The sequence below is a fragment of the Macaca fascicularis genome, chromosome 9, assembly GCF_037993035.2.
Source record: "Macaca fascicularis isolate 582-1 chromosome 9, T2T-MFA8v1.1".
In the NCBI taxonomy this organism is placed as follows: domain Eukaryota; kingdom Metazoa; phylum Chordata; class Mammalia; order Primates; family Cercopithecidae; genus Macaca; species Macaca fascicularis.
Genome location: NC_088383.1, coordinates 88,460,515 through 88,482,836, shown reverse-complemented (window position 1 = coordinate 88,482,836; position 22,322 = coordinate 88,460,515). Strand labels below are relative to the sequence as shown.

Genomic DNA, 22,322 nt, shown 5'->3' with positions numbered 1-22,322 from the left:
CAGAATCTGCATTTAAACAAAATCCTCACGTGATTATTTTTACTTACAATTATTTTCACTTTTTATTCTTTCTCTTTAGCTTTTATTTAGTCTTTACACTTAGCTATAACTTGGGGACTGTGGCAGTGGGGTTCCATGGTTTTTTGTTTTGTTTTGTTTTTAGCAGTTAAGCAGCCTATCTTAATCAGGAGGGAAAAAACTACTACATCACATAGTATTGCTCCTCCTCATAGCATTCACAAAGAAGCAGGCATTAAAGGTGGAATTCAATACAACCACCTTTAGCACTACGATCTTATAAATTACACTCTCTTCTTCCTCTTGCATGCTATTAGAATGACTTCTCTATCTTTACAACCCTGCTGGATATTGAAAAGTCAATCATAATTCCACTACTTTATCCCACATCAACATGTTTTCTTCTCTTTCAGTCAGTATATGTCTTGATAATAGGTACTGAATCCTTTTTAACTTTTTAAAATCTCCAAAGCAAGATATAGTGCCTGGAAAACCAGTAGGTGTTCAACAGTACCCTCTTTTTAACTAATAATGAAAAGAATAACTTGGTCGCTAATTCCTGAAATTTCAAATACACGCAAAAACAAAAACAAAAAACTTACCTACTTAAGCTTAAGTTATTGCATTTTCATAGCCATATCAATTTGTTTCTCCTATGGCCCACTTCTCCTTCTAGGTTGATTCTAAAGATTTTAGTTTATGTGATAGAAAATATAAATATCCATGGAAAACCTTAAATATTTTATCATTTCCAATATGTACGCTTAAAAAAAAATCCCTTCTCCAATTTGTCTGAAATTAGGGAATTTCTATTGATGCACTTTGTCATCTTTGATTCCCCAATGATTCCTGTAGTTTCTGATACATAACATTCAAATATCTGTTGAATGAATGAGTTATTTTTAAACCACCATGTTCGTTAGCATGTTACAATTAATGAAAAAAGTTCCAATGCAAAACATTTTAATAGGTTGTCAAATATACAGTTATTAGAATTATGTAAATATCATTTATAAAAATTGGTATATCACATTAGATGATTCTATAAAATAAAAACACAAATCACACATTGACAATAACCCCTGCAGTCCAAGTATACTCCCACAATAGTACAAATTACAAACACATTAAAAAAAAAAAACCCTAAAGACATTTATACATTTAAACCAAAGTAACTGTGACTAGACTAAATACATTCATTCATCAAGTACAATAAATTTAGCATTGTTGCTCATAGTCACTAATAACACAATTTTAGGTGCAATTTCACATGCTTTCATAAATCTTCCAGTACAGTTCCCATAGTAAAGTGTCTTTGTGCACACCATTTTCATTTATATGCAGGTGCATCATACATCATACTTAAAACTATTTCACTTCACAAACTGTTAATATATATTTTAAGTGGACAGTAGGTAAAAAATTTAAACCTCAATGATGACAAAATCTAAAATTAAAGAAAAGTCTTGAAAGCCTATAGTGACTTGTTTACTTGCATGAATAATATTTTCACTTAGTACAGGCTATTAATATAAGTAATGAGAACTTAAATATTAACTCAAAAAAAGATAGAGGCTCCAAACTTTTCTAAGAAATTAATGCATTTTCAAAGTAATAATATAATCAGTCTGTAAGTCAAAAGTAATTTCATATTCATTGCCAAATTTAAAATAACAGTGATGTTAAGATTGAGGCCTAAAACTGTTGTACTAAATTGTAAAATACAGTAAAGATGCAGCTCATTTGCTTGGGAATATGTAATGGAATGTTTCTCAGAGCAATGTTTATGTTAAACATTACTTTAAATGGACAGTCTAAATAAATGTACCTTTGCCAGCAAGGAAAGTGAAAAATTAAGGCTTTTTTATGCTATCTGTAACTACTACCCAAACTTAAATAGAGGTTACAATACTGCAAAATATTACTTCTCACTTCAACTATTGTTAGTTGCTTCATTTCAACCCCATACTTATTATTTAGATGCCTATTTTTCTATATCTCTATTTTAATTAAGTCCCCAATCCCACCCTATCCAAAGAGAATGCTGAAAATGGTTAGGACCTTATCTGTTTGGTTCACAGTTGTAATACTGGGGGCTAAAAATGCTTAACACATGGCATAAATCCAAGAAATATTTTTGAATGAACTAAGAAGCCTGGCCTCCAAAGACAACCCTACTTGTTTTTCCAAAGCAATAACAGATAATTGTTACCTCTTTAGATAATCAGATTGACAATTATTCAAAAGGAATAGATGTTTCCTAGGCTATGAAAACATCAAAAACATGTAATAGAAAGGATAACTGAGGGTACAAACGTATCAAATCAAGACTAAAGGCACCAGAGCAAAAAGGTAAGCATTGTAAACATTTTTTAAAGCAAAACAAGTTTTAACGTGTAAATGTCAAACTAGTAAGAGAAAATGTACTAAAATGATGACAACGCTTTACCATAGTAGACACAATTCCTGTAATTTCACAAACAGAATTCTTTCGTTGTTCTATCGTTTTCTTTCATCCTACATCTTCTACAATATTCCAACCCCTAGAAACAAATGTATTTTCAGTTGTGTGAAACAAAAAATTGCAACTGAAGGGTCTACGGAAATTCCTTTTTCTTAAATGATGTTATAAATTTGATACACAGACTTGATAGACATAAGAACATCATCTTGGAAATCATAAAATACTAAATTATGCTCAATCAAAATACAGACAAAGCTTCTTCAGTTGAACAGTTTAGAGCCCCATAAGAGCAAATTGTAGTGTAAAGAAGAAAAGTAAGTACAATCTTTCCAGACGCACGAAACAAAGAATAATGAATACTGAGTTGAAATACCACAAGCTCCACATTAGAGCCATTTAATATACACATTTTCATAACTGTTTCTTGAAAAACTATTTAGATAAAATATTTAGCATTTATCATTGATTTTAATTTACTTGAATCTATGCAATGTCCATCCATATTAAAATATCAATTAATGTAAATACTTTATTACAAAACTATTATACAATTTAAATTTTTATTAGAGAAAGGTATTATTCACATCCACAATTTCTTAAAGTCCTTTTTAAATGAGTGTATTCCATAAGAAATACACTAAAATCATTACTTATGTTTCATAGGGGAAAAAACTATGAGAATCCTATTTACCCAAACTATATCCCTAATATGCTTATTTCTTAAGCCTTTACATGTTCAAATATGCTTGTTGAATAGTGATCATTCATCCCCACAGTGGTAAATTTCAGCATAACATTAAGTGACTGAGAGAGACTAAAATAGTCACATGTAGATTAGATAAACAGATACTTATTCTGTTATACCTAAGCTTTCTTATAAAGCAACACAAAATGAGCACTGGATAACAATAACAAATGTAAACAAACAGAATTAAATGTTAATCCCTTCCCTGAAAAACAACAGATAAGAGGGCTTCTTGCTTTATTAAAAACAAAACGATCTATTTTATCAAAAGGGTAAGACATTGATTTTACAAAATTATATTTCCAAATACAGATAAAAAAAAATCTTGAACAGTTAATTCAGATTTTATTGAGCTAAAATGTGCAAAAATCTGATAATACTTACGTGTATTAAATTCATTGTACATAGGTTGATATAATCCCATACATAAAAAGCCTCAGTATCTTGTTAAGATTCAAAATAGTGTTTAATTATCTGAACTTAAGATTTATTGAACCACTATCCAAATAACAACAAAATCCATATTGTAAAAGAAAAAAGTAAAACTAAAAATTTTCTGATTATCACTTGAAATTCATTCCCATTAAAACATAAAACTATAGCCAATATCCATTTGAAAAGTGAAGAAAAATTGGAAGTCCCCGTGATAATTACACCAATTCTAAATAAAAAATTAAAATCAAATTTTGCTATTACAAAATGCATGTGATTTTAGGTTATTCAGGTTTAATAGATTTACTAAGGATAGAGTTCATAGAGCATTTAGTTGGTACTTCTGTTTGTACTCAGGTATTTGCAAAGTACCCCCAGAAAAGGCTGAGAAGGTAAAATAAACATAAAATTGTGAAATTTTCTCCACACCACAACAAAGGCGCTCAGATTTAAAAATTCAATTTGTAACTCTAGAAGAAAAAGAGGAGAAACAATTTACAACCCCAAAATATTTTCCAGAACTATGACAAAACTGATAACTACCTAGAAATGTTATTAGTGAATCGAAGTGCAAGTAATGACAGCATTAACATCAAATGTATTTGAAGACTCAAAGTTTTAAATGTTTTCAATGACAAACAACTAGTTGATTTTTTTTAAGGTGGTGGGTGTGAAACAAAGATAATACAAATCTAATTTTTCCGGGAACAGTAGCACTGCTCCTGTCCCCATGAAATTAAGTTATAATTTCACCATTCAACATAATATAAAACTGTTTTGATTAAGAGTGAAATAGAAGCATGAATATAGATACGCACCAAACCCTATATTAGGGACTAATTTACACATGGTATTTTGATAACAACCTAATTAGATACTGTCTTTCATTGCTTACTATAATTCTGAGAAACTGCTTTTAACAACATTTACACTACTGCTTAACTAAATGGGGACACAAAAATACATAAATTTTTAAAGAAAAAATTCAAGTTATTTAGAGGAGAAATAAAACTTCAATTATTTACTTTTTTGAAGCTGCATTTAGATACAAAGGTATATGGTTTACGATACTTTTCACAATGTAATAAATTTATATTCCAATTTTCTCATGAATTTTCGATTGTAAAAGAAAATATTTTGTTCCTTGAAAATAACATCTCTCTTCCCCTAACCCAGGTAAGAACAATTAGTGTGCCCTTAATTTCAAGACTTTGTTGTTGTCATCCATGTCAATTGTCTTTTTCATGAAGTATAGTATTTTGAGAGAGAGATGTAAAAATTAAAGAGAAAATCTGCTTTTGGAATGCAACGATTCTAAATCATTTCACTAAGAAGCACCCTTTGACACACTGGTCTGAACTTTTAATATAAAACCTAAACAGTACTTATTTCTGAAGTAGAATTTTCTCCAGTTTTAGTAACTTCATACATAGCAATACTAAGGACATCAACCTGTGCTTTTGAGATTTTGATAGGTGTTCTAATAACGTAATATTTTAGATATGGCTCATTGTCAAGGCTGGGTGGACAGAGATTTCATGAACTGGCTACAGAAAGCTAACTAAACTCTTAATGACTGAATAATGGTTTGCATTTTGCTTGAGCCAAAAAAGATGTTTAAGCCATGTACCACCACATTCCCTGCTTAACATTCCTAAGTTTCTTTATTCTTCATAGTTTTCTAATGAACAAATAATTAGTTTTCCTGAGTAAGATTATAAAAAAGTTAACCTTTCTTCCAAAAGTATAAAGACAAATAAAATGTCGACTCACAATACAAATTTTTTACACAGCATTACAGGTGCAGAGATATTGACTGCTCCTCTTCACTATGATTGGCCCACCCTTTAAAAAGACTGTAACAGAGAATTCAATTGTCTAAAATACTTCGAAGTACAGAAATTAAATGCTTTAGCCCATAAACATATCCCTCATCGATTGTGTTGCTAGGGAACACATGAGCAAAATCTATCATTCGCACTTCTACTTCAGCGATCTCTTGGCAACCAGTGGGAAGATGGTAGAAAACTTTTTCCAGTTGGGAAAGTACATTTCCATTTAAATGTTCCTGTGACATGCTTTTCCACCCATTGTCTTGCTCCAGATGTTCAACTTTCAATGAAGTCTGACTGTGATGCTTTTTTGTATACATTTTCCTGTGACGAGCATACATCTTGGACAAGCTTTTGCCCACTGAAGCCTCTATTTTTCCATTAGCTGTGGAACTTAACACATGAAAGTTATTATTGTACTCTAGTACTTCTGTGTCTGACAGTTGTCCTTTGGACAAAAACTTTTCTGCCAAAGTTCTGTCATTCAATTTTGTAGTGGTTGGCTGAGATGAACCTTCATAAACAAATAGTAATGAACTTGCGTAAAAGTTAAGCTGCTTCTGGTTTTCAAACCACTGCAGAATTTTCTCAATCTTCTGAATACTGGCAGCAACAGCATCTTTTCTTAAGCAATACCCATTATGAAAAAATCTGGAGACTCCTATAAAAAAGAAAAATATGAGCATTATAATCAAATTATGAAATAACTATTATTTGGGAAGTAAACTCATCACAGAATTCTCCAATATTTTCCCCATCCTCCCTTATAATTAAGTGAACAGTTAATCCTAGAATTCTAAGAATTCTAGTCAGATATAGAAATCTGACCTCAGCTTAATTTTTGGTGAAGATGATCTTACTAGAAAACATTTAAATTACACTAACATGATATGAAATGTCCTATTTAGACAAAAGAAAATTTATTACACTTGACTGATAGTTTACTTCTCTCACTATATTCTCTTAAGAAATAGGATTCCAGGCTGGGTGTGGTGGCTCATGTGTGTAATCCCAGCACTTTGGGAGGCTGAGACGGGCGGATCACGAGGTCAGGAGATCGAGACCGTCCTGGCTAACACGGTGAAACCCCATCTCTACTAAAAATACAAAAAAAAAAAAAAGAAAATTAGCCAGGCATGGTGGCAGGTGCCTGTAATCCCAGCTACTCGGGAGGCTGAGCAGGAGAATTGTGTGAACGCGGGAGGCGGAGCTTGCAGTGAGCCGAGATCATGCCACTGCACTCCAACCTGGGCGACAGAGCTAGACTCCGTCTAAAAAAAAAGAAAAAAGAAAAAAGAAATAGGATTCCAAGACTTGCTCTATTTACTATTGTGAGAAATTTTACAGTAAAATTACTTGTTCGGGCTGGGCACAGTGGCTCACGCCTGTAATCCCAGCACTTTTGGAGACAGAGGCGGGTAGATCACCTGAGGTCAGGAGTTCAAGACCAGCCTGGCCAACATGGTAAAACCTCGTCTCTACTAAAAATACAAAAATTAGGCTTGGTGATGCATGCCTGTACTCCCAGCTACTTGGGAGGCTGAGGCACGAGAATCACCTGAACCTGGGAGGTAGAGGTTGCAGTGACCCGAGATCATGCCACTGTGCTCCAGCCTGGGCAATAGAGCAAGATTGTCTTGGAAAAAAAAACAAAAAAACAAAAAAACTTGTTTGTTAGAATCTCATTTAGAGCTAACTAAAACCTAGAGTCAAATTTAATTATTTTTTAATGGTACCATTACCAAATACCAAACCATAACTCTACTAATTTTCATTTGCTTTCAATAATATTGATTAAGTCAATTGTTCCAAAAAGTTCAGCTTACTTTTGGGAATAGCGCTTTTCCAGGTTAGGTATATTATTGAAAATTGAGACCTTTAAATGTTTTAACCTATCAGATTATTAGGGCTTTTTAAAAACTAGGCCTAGTTTATCATACTTGGGAATTTATAGGTACATATAATTTGATTTCTGCTTTCAAATAACTTGTTTCCCCAATTTGGGACAGAAACTATTAAAAGATACATTCAGGTATGACTAAATTAGTAGCATGGGAAAATATTTTTTAAATAGCCCATCTGAAAGTTATTTTGCTGTTAAGTACTCCAAGGCAAACACTAATTGTTAAGCTCAAGCTATGGATGTTTGCTTTCTATACACAAAGTAAGAATTGTTCTACAAACTTTTTACACTATGCATAAGTTCTTCTCTAACTATCTTAGTATAGCTAAGAATAAACGTGTAATATAAAGTTATTTCCAGGAATCTAGGATATTGTTGTTTTTGTAATATCTTGGCCATAAATATTTTAGAAACATACTATATGTATGTTAACAGATTTTATTTAAATCAGTTTAATGCCACTTAATTATTCATTATGAAGAGCTCTAGAAACTTACATAGTTCAACTACACATGGAAAAATTCAATAAAAATACATTACATGCTACAACACATATTTTAAAGTCTCTTATGTAACAAGCAGTTTTAATATACTATGATCTATAACGTTTACTTACAAAATAATTTTATAGACAACCTCTAGTTCCAGTATTGAGCTAGATGGTTGGTACACAGCTGTTCATTATTTTTTTAAGTTATATTAATAAGAAATAAATGAAAATGTAACAGGGCCATTCATAGTCCCATGGTCTTGATGTATTATGAACCAGGGCTTGCGATTAATCCAATTCTGTAAATCTAAGTTTCATTATTTATTTATTTTATTTATTTATTTATTTATTTATTTTTATTATTATACTTTAAGTTCTAGGGTACATGTGCATAACGTGCAGGTTTGTTACATATGTATACTTGTGCCATGTTGCTGTGCTGCACCCATCAACTTGTCAGCATCATTATTTTTTTTAAAAAAATGATTATGAATCAAATCACCTTTCCAAATGGCAACTAAAACTGAAATAACTTTAGAATTAACTGTTCAATCATAAAAGCATTAGTTTTTTAATCCTTACCATCTTTTATAGTTTCTTTTGTTAAGCTTCTTCCATAATGCTGATTTTGTGTCTCATAGCTATCGGAATGAACATGATAAACCTGTCAAAAAAAAAACCAGTGAATATTAAAAAGCTAATACTCCTTGACCATGTGGGGTTTATCCCAGCCACAAGGGTGGCAAAAGATGAAATCTACTCAGGTAATTCATTCTAATAGATTTGAGAAGAAAAAAAAAATCGCAGTCATATCAATGGATGCTGAAAAGGCACTTTACAAATTTAACATCCACTACTGATGAAAACTCTTTGTAATATAAGGATAGATGAATATTTCCAATATGATAAAACTATCTACCTCAACCTACCAGGAGTTAGTCTCAAGTTTAAAGGACAGAACTGAAAAAGCACTTCTTTTAAAATACAAGAAGCTTTCACAAAAATATTTTATCACGATGTCTTTTATATTATTATCATCTAATATTCTGGAGTTCCTAGTAAATGCAATTAGAGAGAAAGAAATTAGAGGTATAATAATTTGGAAAGGTGGAGATAAATACTCTGAATATTTGTACACTGGAAAATAAAATTAAAGACAAATACAAATAATAAAATATATGACATGGCATTTGAATACAAATTAGTAAACAGAAAATAAGCTTTCTAAACACAAACAATGCATTAGAAAATGTAATGAAAGAAAAGACCCCATTTATAAAATGTAACCCCCCCAAAACATGAAAATAAGCTAGATAAGTAAAAGATGTATAAGAAGGTATCTTTAAAACATTCCTAAGACACACACCTATGTTCTCAAAAAAGATTCAACATAATAAACTATATCAATTTTCCTTAATCTACAGCTAAAGTGCGATTATAATAAAAATACCAACTCTTTTTTTGGGGGATGGGGAGGGACACAGTCTCTCTCTGTTGCCCAGGCTAGAGTGCAGTGATGTGATCTCGGCTCACTGCAACCCCCGCCTCCAGGATTCAAGTGATTCTTGTGCCTCAGCCTCCAAGTACCTGGGATTACAGGTGCGTGACAACACAGCCAGCTAATTTTTGTATTTTTAGTAGAGGTGAGGTTTCACCATGTTGGCCAGGCTGGTCTCAAACTCCTGGCCTCAAGCAATCCACCCGCCTCAGCCTCCCAAAGTGCTGGGATTACCGGAGTAAGCCACCATGCCCGGCCTCAAAAATTGTTTTTAACCATAAGCCAACTCTAAAGTTCACATATGTAAAAAAAAAAAATTAAAAAAATAAATAAATAAGATTAATAAGGTGGAACTAACCTTGCCATCCTACCAGATATTAAAACATATTTTAGAATGAAACATACGTGAGAACTTACTATATGAGAATGGGATTTTAAATCAATGGGGAAGGATTATTTATTAAATGGTGTTATTCTGATTAAACAGTGATCAGGAAAAAATAAGTTGTATTCATACTTGATAGCATATGTCAGGATAAATTCCAAATGTATCAAAGATTGAAATGATAAAAGGGTCCCTGAAAACATGTAGGAATCCTTGAGTAACTGATAATAACTAGGGACGGCATTTCCAACTAAAACTCAGAAATGACACAGTTGTTTTTTTTTGGTAGATAGTATTTGTACATACTTATGGGGTACATGTGATATTTTCTTACAGGCATAGAATGTGTAATGATCAAGTGAGAGTATTTAGGGTATTCACCACTACAAATATTTATCATTTCTATGGGTTCACAGTGTTTTTCCCATGCAGAAATCAAAAGAAAAAAAGATTAAAAAAATCATTTGAAATGTATTTGATGAACAAAGGGCAGGTTTACACTTATGGGGGAAAAAACAAGAAACAGAAAGTGTTTAAGGTAGATTTTGTAATAAACATATACAGTATTTGCATGTTTAAAAATATCTCTGGAAGGATATATAGAGAAAAATAACTATAATATCTTGTGTGGAGGCAGACTATGCAACTGTACAGGTACACCTCATTTTATTGTGTTTCACTTCATTGTGCTTTATAAATATACTGCATTATTTACAAATTGAAGGTCTGTGGCAGCTTGAGCAAATCTATTGGCACCACTTCTCCAACAGCATGTGCTCACTTCATGTCTCCGTATTACAATTTGGTAATTTTTGAAATTTTTCAAACTTATTATATCTGTTATGGTGATCTGTGATTAGTGATCTTTGATGTTACTCTTGTGATTATTTTGGGATGTCACAAAGCACACCCACATAAGATGGCAAATTGGATAAATATGTGCGTCTTGACTGCTCCACTGACCAGCTGTTCCCCCATCTCTCTTCCTCTCCTCAGGCCTCCCTATCCCTGAGACACAATAATATTGAAATTAGGCCAATTAATAATTAATAACCCTCCAATGAATAATTAATAACCCTCCAACGGCCTCTAATGAAAGGAAATGTCACGTTTCTCACTTTAAATCAAAAGCTAAAAAGTGATTAACTTAGTAAGGAAGGCATTTTGAAAGCAAAGACAGGCCTAAAACTAGGCCTCTTGTACCAAACAGCCAAGCTATGAATGCAAAGAAAAAGCTCTTGAAGGAAATTCAGAGTGCTAACTACAGTAAACACACAAATGATAAGAAAGTGAAACAGCCTGACTGCTAATATGAAGAAAGTTTTAGTGGTCTGGATAGAAGACCAAATCAGCCACAACATTACCTCAGGCCAAAGCCTAATCCAGGATAAGACTCTTTTCAACTGTATTAAGGCTGAGAGTCACCATGAGGAAGCTGCAGAAGAAAAATGCAAAGCTAGCAAATGCTGGTTCATAGATCCTAGCAGAAGTTTATGGAAAGATGTTGTTTTTAACCTAAAATGCAAGGTGAAGCAGAAAGTGCTGTTGTAGAAGCTACAGCAACTTATCCAGAAGACAACTGATGAAGGTATCTACCCCAAACAACAGATTCTCAATGTAGATGAAACAGCCCTCTATTGAAAAAAATGCCACCTAGGGTTTTCATAGCTAGAGATAAGAAGTCAGTATCTGGCTTCAAAGCTTCAAAGGACAGGCTAACTCTCTTGTTAGGGGCAAATGCAGCTGGTGACTTTAAGTTGAAGCCAATACTCACTCATTTGTCCTAGAGCCCTTAAGAATTATGCTGAATCTCCCAGCTCTTTCGGAGGCTGAGATGGGAGGATTGCTTGAGACCAAAGGACAACTTGAGGCAAGGAGCTCAAGAACAGCCTGAGCATCATAGTGAGACCCTGTCTCTACAAAAAATTTAAAAATTAGTTGGGTGTGGTGGAACATGCCTGTAGTCCCAGCTACTCGAGAGGCTGAGGTGGGAGGATGGCTTGAGCCCAGGAGTTGGGGGCTACAGTGAGCTATGATTATGCCACTGGACTCCAGCGCAGGCCAAGACCCTGTCTCAAAAAAAAAAAAGTGCTGAATCTACTCTGCCTGGGCTCAAAGCCTGGATGACAGCACATCTGTTTATAGCATGGTTTACTCAATATTTTCAGCCAACCATTGAGAACTACTACTCAGAAAAAAAGATTCCTGGCCGGGCGCGGTGGCTCAAGCCTGTAATCCCAGCACTTTGGGAGGCCGAGATGGGCGGATCACGAGGTCAGGAGATCGAGACCATCCTGGCTAACCCGGTGAAACCCCGTCTCTACTAAAAATACAAGAAAATTAGCCGGGTGAGGTGGCGGGCGCCTGTAGTCCCAGCTACTTGGGAGGCTGAGGCAGGAGAATGGCGTGAAACCGGCGGGGCGGAGCTTGCAGTGAGCCGAGATCGCGCCACTGCACTCCAGCCTGGGGCACAGCAAGACTCCGTCTCAAAAAAAAAAAAAAAACAAAACAAAAACAAAAACAAAAACAAAAAAAAAAAAGATTCCTTCCAAAATATTACTGCTCATTGACAGTGCACCTGGTCACCTAACAAGAGCACTGATGATGTACAAGGAGATTAATGTTGTTTGCATGCCTGCTAACAACATTCCTTTTGCAGTTCTATGGATCAAGGAGTAATTTCAACTTTTAAGTTGTATTATTTAAGAAATATATTTTGCAAGGCTACATACAGCTGCCATTGATAGTAATTCCTCTGATGGACTGGGGCAATGTAAATTGAAAAGCTTTTGGAAAGAATTCACCATTCTAGATGGCATAAAGAAGATTCGAGATTCCTGGGAGGAGGTCAAAATATCAACATTAACAGGAGTTTGGAAGAAGTTAATTCCAACCCTCATGGATGACTCTGAGGAGTTCAATTCAAGACTTCAGTGGAGGAGGTAACTGCAGATGTGGTAGAAAGAGCAAGTGAACTAGAATTAAGACTGAAGGCTGTAAGAGGTGACTGAATTGCTGCAAACTCATGATAAACCTTGAATGGATGAACAGTGGCTTGCTTGCTTGTTTTATTGATTGGCTGACTGAGATAGGGTCTCGCTCTGTCACCCAGGCTGGAGGGCAGTGGCACAATCATGGCTCACTCTTGTACTCAAGCAATCCTTCCCACCTCAGCCTCCTGAGTATCTGGGACTACAGGTGTGCGCCACCAAATCTGGCTAATTTTTGTATTCTTTTGTAGACGGGGTTTCGCCATGTTGCCCAGGCTGGTCTCAAACTCCTGAGCTCTAGCGATCCACCCATCCTGGCCTCCCAAAGTGTTGGGATTACTGGCAGAAGTCACTGCCCCTGGCCTCAGAGTGGCTTCTTATGGATGAGCAAAGAAAGTGGTTTCTTGAGATGGAATCTACTCCTAGTAAAGATGCATTGTTGAAAGCATTGTTGAAATGACATTGTTGAAATGACAATGTTGAAATGCATTGTTGAAATGACAATGAATGATTTAGAATATTACATAAACTTACTTGATAAAGCAGAGGCAGGATCTGAGAGGAGTGACTCCAATTTTGAAAGTTCTACCGTGGGTAAAATTCTATCAAAGAGCATCACATGCTCCAGAGAAACCTTTCATTTAAAAAAGAGTAAATTTATGTGGCAAACTTCATTGCTGTCTTATTTTAAGAAATTGCTGCAGGCACTCCAACCTTCAGCAGCCACTACCTTGATCAATCAGCAGCCACAGGCAAGAGCCTCTACTAGCAAAAGGAAACAACTCACTGAATGCTCAGATAATCATTAGTATTCTTTAGCAATAAGTATTTTTTAATTAAAGCATACACGTTGTTTTTTAAAAAACACAATGCAGCCAGACACAGTGCCTCATGCCTTTAATAATAGTGCTCTGGGAGGCCGAGGCAGGAAGATTGCTTGAGCCTAGGAGTTTAAGACCAGCCTGGGCAATATGGCAAGACCCCATCTCTATAAGAAATAAAAAATAAGCCAGGTGTGGTAGCAAAGATATTTGTAATAAAAAGTTAACATTCTCAACCTAAAAACATGTAAATATGTAGAAAAAAGTATCCAATTTTTTTTTTTAATGTAAAGAAAACTGAGAAACAGGTGTAGGAGGACAGAATGATAAGCAAAAGCAAGCCTCTGCTTTTCCTGGATTGTACATCACCATATTACTTGCTCATTTTGCGACTTCTTTGCAGAAACTGACAAGCTGATCTTAAAATTCATGTGGAAACGAAAGGGACCCAGAATAGCCAAAACAAATTTGAAAAAGAAGAACAAAGTTGAGGCCAGGTGCAGTGGCTCACACCTGCAATCTCACCACTTTGGGAGGCCAAGGCAGGAGGATCACTTGAGCCCAGGAGTTCAAGACTAGCCTGGGTAACAAAGTGAGACACAGTCTCCACAAAATAACTTAAAAACTAGTTGGGTGTGATGGTGTACACTTGTAGTCTCAGTTACTTGGGAGGCTTAAGTAGGAGGACTGCTTGAGCCCAGTAATTTGAGGCTGCAGTAAGACACGATCATGCTACTGCACTCTAGCCTGGATGACAGAGCAAAGACTCAGTCTCAAAATAAAATAAAATTTTAAAAAGAACAAAATTAGGGGGCCGGGCGCGGTGGCTCAAGCCTGTAATCCCAGCACTTTGGGAGGCCGAGACGGGCGGATCACAAGGTCAGGAGATTGAGACCATCCTGGCTAACATGGTGAAACCTCGTCTCTACTAAAAAAATACAAAAAACTAGCCGGGCGAGGTGGCGGGCGCCTGTAGTCCCAGCTACTCGGGAGGCTGAGGCAGGAGAATGGCGTGAACCCAGGAGGTGGAGCTTGCATTGAGCTGAGATCCGGCCACTGCACTCCAGCTTGGGTGACAGAGTGCCGAAAAAAAAAAAAAGAACAAAATTAGAGGACTCATTATTCAAAACTTACTCCAAAGCGACATTAATCAAAGCAGTGTAGTACTTGGCATAAGGATAGACAATATGAAATAATGGAAAACATTTATGGTCAATTTATTTTCAACAAAGGTATCAAGAATATTCACTGGGGGAGTAACAGTCTTATCAACAAATGGTGCTGGGACAACTGGATATCCATATGCAAAAGAATGAAGTTTGACTCCTTCCTTAAAGCATACAAAAAATTTAATTAAAATGTATCATAAATCTCAATGCAAGAGATAAAATTACAACATTCTTACAAGAAAAATAGGAGTAAATATTGATGAGTTTGGGTTAGGCAATGGTTTCTTAGATTTTACACCAAAAGCCAAGGTAACAACAACAACAACAAAAAAGCAAATTGGACTTCAAAACTAAAAATTTGGAGGCTTCAACAAATACTATAACGTAAAGACAATCAGATTAGAAAAAATATTTGCAAATCAAAAGTTTGATGGATTTATATACAAGTCAATAATTAAAAACAAAATGTCTGAATAGACATTTTCCCAAAGAAGACATATGTAGTCAATAATATTGCACACAAAAAGATGCTGAACATCATTAATCATTAGAGAAAGGCAAATCAAACCACAAGGAGATGCTACTTGACACCTACTAGGATGGCTTATAGCATAAAAACAAAAAGGAACAAAGGTTTCAAGAATATGGAGAAAATGGAACCATCATGAATTGCTGGTGGGAATGTAAAATGAATGGTGAAGACACCATATGTTCTCACTTACAAGTGGAAACTAAGGTATGAGTAAACAAAGGCATACAGAGTAATATAATGGACTTTAGACACTTGGAAGGAGAAGAGTGGGAAGGGTGGCTAGGGATTAAAAAACCTACATATTAGGTACAATGTACGCTACTCAGGTGATGAATACACTAAAATCTTAGCATTTACCACTACATAATTCATCCATGTAACAATAACAACAAAAAACTATACCCCAAAACCTACTTAAATAATTTTTTGAAAAATTAAATAACTAAAGAAAACGGTGAAGTCACTTTGGAAAAATACTTTGGCAGTTTCTCAAAAAGTTAAACATAAACTTAACCCTAGGACCTACCAATTTCACACATAAGAATCTACCTGAGAGAAATAAAATATATACCTGCACAGAAATGTGTATACAAATGTTCATAACAGTTATTAGTAGCCAAAAAGTAAAAACAACCCAAAGTCCATCAATGAATGAATGGATAAACAAAATGCGGTATATCCATATAATAGAATATTATTTGGCAATAAAAAACAAAGTACTGACTTATATGACATGGGTGAACTTTAAAAACATGAAACTAAATGAAAGAAGACAGTCACAAAATACCACACATTGTACTGTACAATTCGATTTATATGAATTGTCCAGAAGCCGCAAATCCGTAGAGATAGAAAATAGATTAGTGGTTCCCTAGGGACAGGGAGTTTGGAAGGAAATTGGTAGGGACTGCTAATGCATATGAAGTTTTTTGCAGAAGTGATAAAAATATTGTAAGTTGAATGTGGTGACAGTTGCCCAAGTCTATGAATTGACTAAAACCAGTGAACTGTATACTTTAAATAATTAACAGAATGTTATGTAAATGACATCTCACTAAAGCCATCATAAAAAAATAAACCTCTTTAAGGAATAAAACTTCTATTTATGTCTAGGGAAACAATATATCCCAGTAGAGCGAAATCATACAATACCTTATTTGCTTATCCTGTTTATGTACCCTAAAGGTAATGCAAACCCAAAGAAGAGTTTACTATTGTTATTATTTTATTTCAATAGCTTTTGGGGAACAGGTGGTTTTTTGTTACATGAATAAGTTCTTCAGTGGTGATTTCTGAGATCTTGGTGCACCTGTCACCCAAGCAGTGTACATTTTACTGAATGTGTGGTCTTATCCCTCACCCGCGTCCTACCCTTCCTCAAGTTCCCAAAGTCCATTAATCTCATTCTTATGCTTTTGCATCCTCAAAGCTTAGCTCCCACTTGTGCAAGCATACAGTATTTGGTTTTCCATTCTTGAGTTCACTTAGAATAATTGTCTCCAACTCCATTCAAGTTGCTGCAAATGCCATTATTTCATTCCTTTTTATGGCTGAGTAATATTCCATCGTGTATATTTCTTTATCCATTCATTGGTTGACGGGCATTTAGATGGGTTCCATATTTTTGCAACTGTGAATTCTACCACTATAAACATGCTTATGCAAGTGTCTTTTTCATATAACAACTTCTTTTTCTTTGGGTAGATACCCAGTAGTGGGATTGCTAGGTCGAATGAGTTCTACTTTTAGTTCTTTTTTTTTTTTTTTTTTGAGACGGAGTCTCGCTCTCGCCCAGGCTGAAGTGCAGTGGCGCAATGTCGGCTCACTGCAAGCTCTGTCTCTTGGGTTCACGCCATTCTCCTGCCTCAGCCTCCTGAGTAGCTGGGACTACAGGTACCCGCCACCATGCTTGGCTAATTTTTTGTATTTTTAGTAGAGACGGGGTTTCACCGTGTTAGCCAGGACGGTCTCGATCTCCTGACCTCGTGATCCACCCACCCCGGCCTCCCAAAGTGCTGGGATTACAGGCATGAGCCACCGCGCCCGGCCTACTTTTAGTTCTTTAAGGGATCTCCATACTGTTTTCCATAGTGGTTATATTAGTTTACATTCCCACCAGCAGTATAAAAGTTTTCCCTTTTCAACACATCCATGCCAACATCTGTTATTTTTTGATTTTTTAGTTATTGCCATTCCTACAGGAGTAAGGTGGTATTCCCTTGCAGTTTTAATTTGCATTTCTCAATTAGTGATGTTGAGCATTTGTTCATATGTGTGTTGGCCATTTGTATATCTTCTTTTCAGAATTGTCTATGCCCTTTGCTCACTTTTTGAAGGGATTATTTGCTTCTCGCTTGCAGATTTCTTTGAATTCCTTGTAGATTCTAGATAGTAGTCCTTTGTCAGATGCACAGTTTGCAAACATTTTCTCCAAATCTGTGGGTTGTCTGTTTACTCTGCTGATTATTTATTTTGCTGTGCAGAAGCTTTTAATTAGGTCCCATTTATTTATTTTTGTTTTTGTTGCATTTGCTTTTGGATTCTTGGTCATAAATTCCTTGCCTAAGCCAATTGTAGAAGAGTATTTCCAATGTTATCATCTAGAATTTTTATAGTTTCAGGTATTAGATTTAAGTCTTTGATCCATCTTGAATAGATTTTTGTATAAAGTGAGAGATGAGGATTCAGTTTCATTCTTCTACATGTGACTTGCCAATTATGCCAGAACCATTTGTTAGACAGGGTGTCATTTACCCAATTTATGTTTTTGCATGCTTTGTTGAAGATCAGTTGATTGTAAGTATTTGGCTTTATTTCTGGATTCTCTATTCTGTTCCACTGGTCTATGTGCCTATTTTTATACCAGTACCATGCTGTTTTGGTAACTATACCCTTGCAGTGTAGTTTGTAGTCGGGTAATGTGATGCCTAGAGATTTGTTCTTTTTGTTTAGTATTTCTTTGGCTATATGGACTCTTTTTTGGTTCCATATAAATTTTAGCTTTTTTTTTTCTTTTTTCTTTTTGTAGTTCTGAGAAGAATGATGATGGTATTTTGATGAGCATTGCATTGAATCTTTTGGCAGTATGTTTGTTTTTGGCAGTATGGTCGTTTTCACAATATTGACTCTACTCATTCATGAGCATGGGATGTGTTTCAATTTCTTTGTGTTATCTATGATTTCTTTCAGCAGTGTGTTGTAGTTTTCCTTGTAGAAATCTTTCACCTCCTTGGTTAAGTATATTCCTAAGTACTTTTATTTTTTATTTTGTGGCTGTTGCAAAAGAGATTTAAGTTCTTGATTTGATTCTCAGCTTGGTAGTTGTTGGTGTATAGCAGTTTGTGTACACAGATTTTGTATCCTGAAACTTTACTGAATTCATTTCTCAGATCTAGGAACTTTCTGGATAAGTCTCTAGGATTTTCTAGGTATTCAATCATGTCACTGGTGAACAGTGACAGTTTGATTTCCTCTTTACTGATCTGGATGCCCTTTATTTCTTTCTCTTGTCTGACTGCTCTGGCAAGGACCTCCAGTACTATGTTAAACAGAAGTGGTGAAAGTGGGCATCCTTGTCTTGTCCCAGTACTCAGGGGAAATGCTTTCAACTTTTCCCTATTCAGTATGATGATGGCTGTGGGTCTGTCATAGACAGCTTTTATGATTTTGAAGTATGTCCCTCCAATGCCAATTTTGCTCAGGGTTTTTATCATAAAGGCATGCAAGATTCTGTCAAATGATTTTCTGCATCTATTGAGATGATTATATGATTTTTATTTTTAATTCTGTTTATGTGATATATCACATTTATAGACTTGTGTATGTTAAACCATCCCTGCATCCCTGGTATGAAATCCACTTGATCATGGTGTATTATGTTTTTGCTATGCTGTTGGATTTGGTTAGCTAGTATTTTGTTGAGGATTTTTGCATCTATGTTCATCAGGGATATTGGTCCGTAGTTTTCTTTCTTTGTTATGTCCTTTGCTGGTTTTGGTATTAGGGAAATATTGGCTTCACAGAATGATTTAGCGAGGATTCCCTCTTTATCTTATGGAATTTCAGTAAGATTGGTACCAATTCTTCTTTGAATATCTGGTAGAACTCAGCTGTGAATCCATCAGGTCTTGGACTTTTTTTCTTGGTAATTTATTACTGTTTCAATCTCGCTACTTGTTACTGGTCTGTTCGGAGTTTCTATTTTTTCCTGATTTACTAGGTGAGTTATACATTTCCAGGAATTTATTCATCTCCTCTAGATTTTCTAGTTTGTGCACATGAAGGTGTTCATAGTAGCCTTGAATGATCTCTTGTATTTCTGCGGTATCAGTTGTAATGTCACCAGTTTTGCTTCTAATTCAGCTTATTTGGATCTTCTCTCTTCTTGGTTAATCTAGCTAATGGTCTATCGATTTTGTTGATCTTTTCAAAGAACCAGCTTTTTGTTTCATTTATATTTTGCATTATTTTTTGTTGTTTCAATTTCATTTAGTTCTGCTCTGATCTTTGTTATTTCTTTTATTCTGCTGGGTTTGGCTTTGGTTTGTTCTGGTTCCCTAGTTCCTTGAGATGTGACATTAGATTGTCTATTTGTGCTCTTTCAGACTTTTTGATGTAGGCATTTAATGCTATGAACTTTACTCTTGGCACTGCTTTTGCTGTATCCCAGAGGTTTTGATAAGTTGTGTCGCTATTATCGTTCAGATTAAAGAATTTTTACACTTCCATCTTGATTTCATTGTTTACACAAAAATCATTCACAAAAATAATTCAAGGGCAGATTGTTTAATTTCCATGTATTTGTATGGCTTTGAGGTTTCTTTTGGAGTTAATTTCCAATTTTATTCCACTGTGGTCTCAGAAAATACTTGTTATGATTTTGATTTTCTTAAATTTATTGAGACTTGTTTTGTGGCCTATCATATGGTCTATCTTGGAGGATGTTTTGAATGTTTATTCTGCAGTTGTTAGGTAGAATGTTCTGTAAATATCTGTTAAAGTCCATTTGTTCTAGGGTATACTTTAAGTCCATTGTTTCTTTGTTGACTTTCTGTCTTGATAACCTGTTGAGTGCTGTCAGTGGTATACTGAAGTGCCCCACTATTACTGTGTGTTATATCATTTCTTAGGTCTAGCAGTAATTACTTTATGAATTTAGGAGCTCCAGTGTTAGGTGCATATATATTTAGGATTGTGATGATCTTTTTGCAATGAATTTCCTAGGACTTCTTTGAGCTTCCTGTAATTGATGTCTAGATCTCTAGCAAGGCCAGAGAAGTTTTCCTCAATTATTTCCTCAGATAAGTTTTCCAAACTTTTAGATTTCTCTTCTTTAGGAAGACCAATTATTCTTAGGTTTGGCCATTTAACATAAACCCAAATTTCTTGGAGGTTTTGTTCTTTTTTTTTTTTTTTTTTTTTTTTTTTTGAGATGGAGTTTTGCTTTGTCAGCCAGGCTGGAATGCAGTGGTGTGATCTTGGCTTACTGCAAGCTCTGCCTCCTGGGTTCATGCCATTCTCCTGCCTCAGCCTCCCACGTAGCTGGGACTACAGGCGCCCGCCACCACATGCGGCTAATTTTTTGTATTTTTAGTAGAGATGGGGTTTCATCGTGTTAGCCAGGATGGTCTCGATCTCCTGACCTCGTGATCCGCCCGCCTTAGCCTCCCAAAGTGCTGGGATTACAGGCATGAGCCACCACACCTGGCTCTGTTTTTTAAATTTAAGTTGCTTTTCACCTTTCTCTGGTATCTCCTTGAGTAGCTTAATAATCAGCCTTCAGAATTATTTATATGGCAATTCAGAGATTTCTTCTAGGTTTGGAACCATTGCTAGGGAGCTACTGTGATCTTTGGGGGTGTTATAGAGCCCTGTTTTCGTCATATTACCAGAATTACTTTTCTAATTCCTTCTCATTTGGGTAGACTGCTTCTTCGAATTGTTCTTGAATACATTTTTGATTGGACTTTTTTTTTATTTATTTACTTTTTTTCTCTCTCTCTCTTAAGGATTAGGCTTTAATTTTTATTTTAGTCTAAACTGATTCTTGGTACTTGTAGGGGTAAAGACTCTGTATGATTTCCTTAGTTATAGAGAGTCTTTGTGTGCTGGCTTTCCCCAATGCTGGCTATAGTAGTTATATTATTGGTGGGTGAGTGAGTTCACTGTCTCCTATAGAGTTGGAATGGCAGGGATCTCTTGAAGCTTATCTTGTTCTCTCGTGGTGCATGCTTCATTTATTTAATTTTTTCCTGGTGTTTTATTTCCTAAGTTGATGATTCCAGTTTCAGGCCCATAGAGGAGGTATCCCTGGGTAGCACCGGGTGTGGCTAAGGCAGGTGAGTAGATGTAATACCCAATGGTGGGCCAAGGTCCCAGCCTTGATGAGGGTAGCTGGGGCGGCTCTCAATTAGATGTGCTGAGGACTTATCAGAGTGAAGAGTGGAAACTACCACAGCTCCCCTGCCAAGTCAGCAGGAAAACTATTTACCTCGCAGCCTCATTCCTATACTAGTGTTTCAGCTATTCAGATTAGACAAGCACCTCTTTTCATCTATAGGAATGTTGGTATTCCAAACAGGGAATGATTGTGACTGTGCCTCTCGTGCAGGCCTGAATCGGGGGGATGGCTCCTCCTGTCAGGTTGCACTCACCCTGGATTATTCCAGGAGGGCTGTCTGTAGGTGCCTCCATGCTGCATTGCTGTGGGGGATGTCCCAGCTATATCTACAGTGGAGTGCCGGGGAGAACAAGGACCTTTTCTCCAAGGTCCTTCATGATCACAGTGGCTGCCTGCCTGTTGCAGTGTATGTGCAGACTTTCCCAGCTATGCCTAGCACTGCAATTGTGTCTCTGCTGTGAGAAACTACCCACCAGTGAAAAGATCTGGAACTCAAGGCCTGCTGTTCAGATTCTTTTGTCCCACAGGGTGATCCTTTGACGTGGTGCTCTCCCCATTCCCCTAGTGATGGGGCTTCCTGAGAGCCAGACGGTAGTGATTGTTATTGTTCTTCTGGGTCTAGCCACTCAGCAGGGCTACCAGG

The 22,322-nt window shown here is 35.8% G+C and overlaps 1 protein-coding gene across 4 annotated transcripts in view; it reads right to left on the bottom strand.

Moving 5' to 3' along the window:
• Nucleotides 1-964: 964 nt before the first annotated feature.
• The window catches only part of IPMK (inositol polyphosphate multikinase), an 84,534-nt gene continuing 63,176 nt past the window's right edge, over nt 965-22,322 (bottom strand). For all 4 annotated transcript variants that reach the window (XM_005565821.5, XM_045361167.3, XM_005565822.4 and 1 more), the window contains exons 5-6: nt 8,467-8,548; nt 965-6,152 (exon numbers count right to left, since the gene is read on the bottom strand). In XM_005565821.5, coding sequence (XP_005565878.1) covers nt 5,530-6,152; nt 8,467-8,548 — 705 coding nt within the window. In that variant the 3' untranslated portion in view covers nt 965-5,529. The remainder of the gene's footprint in view (nt 6,153-8,466; nt 8,549-22,322) is intronic.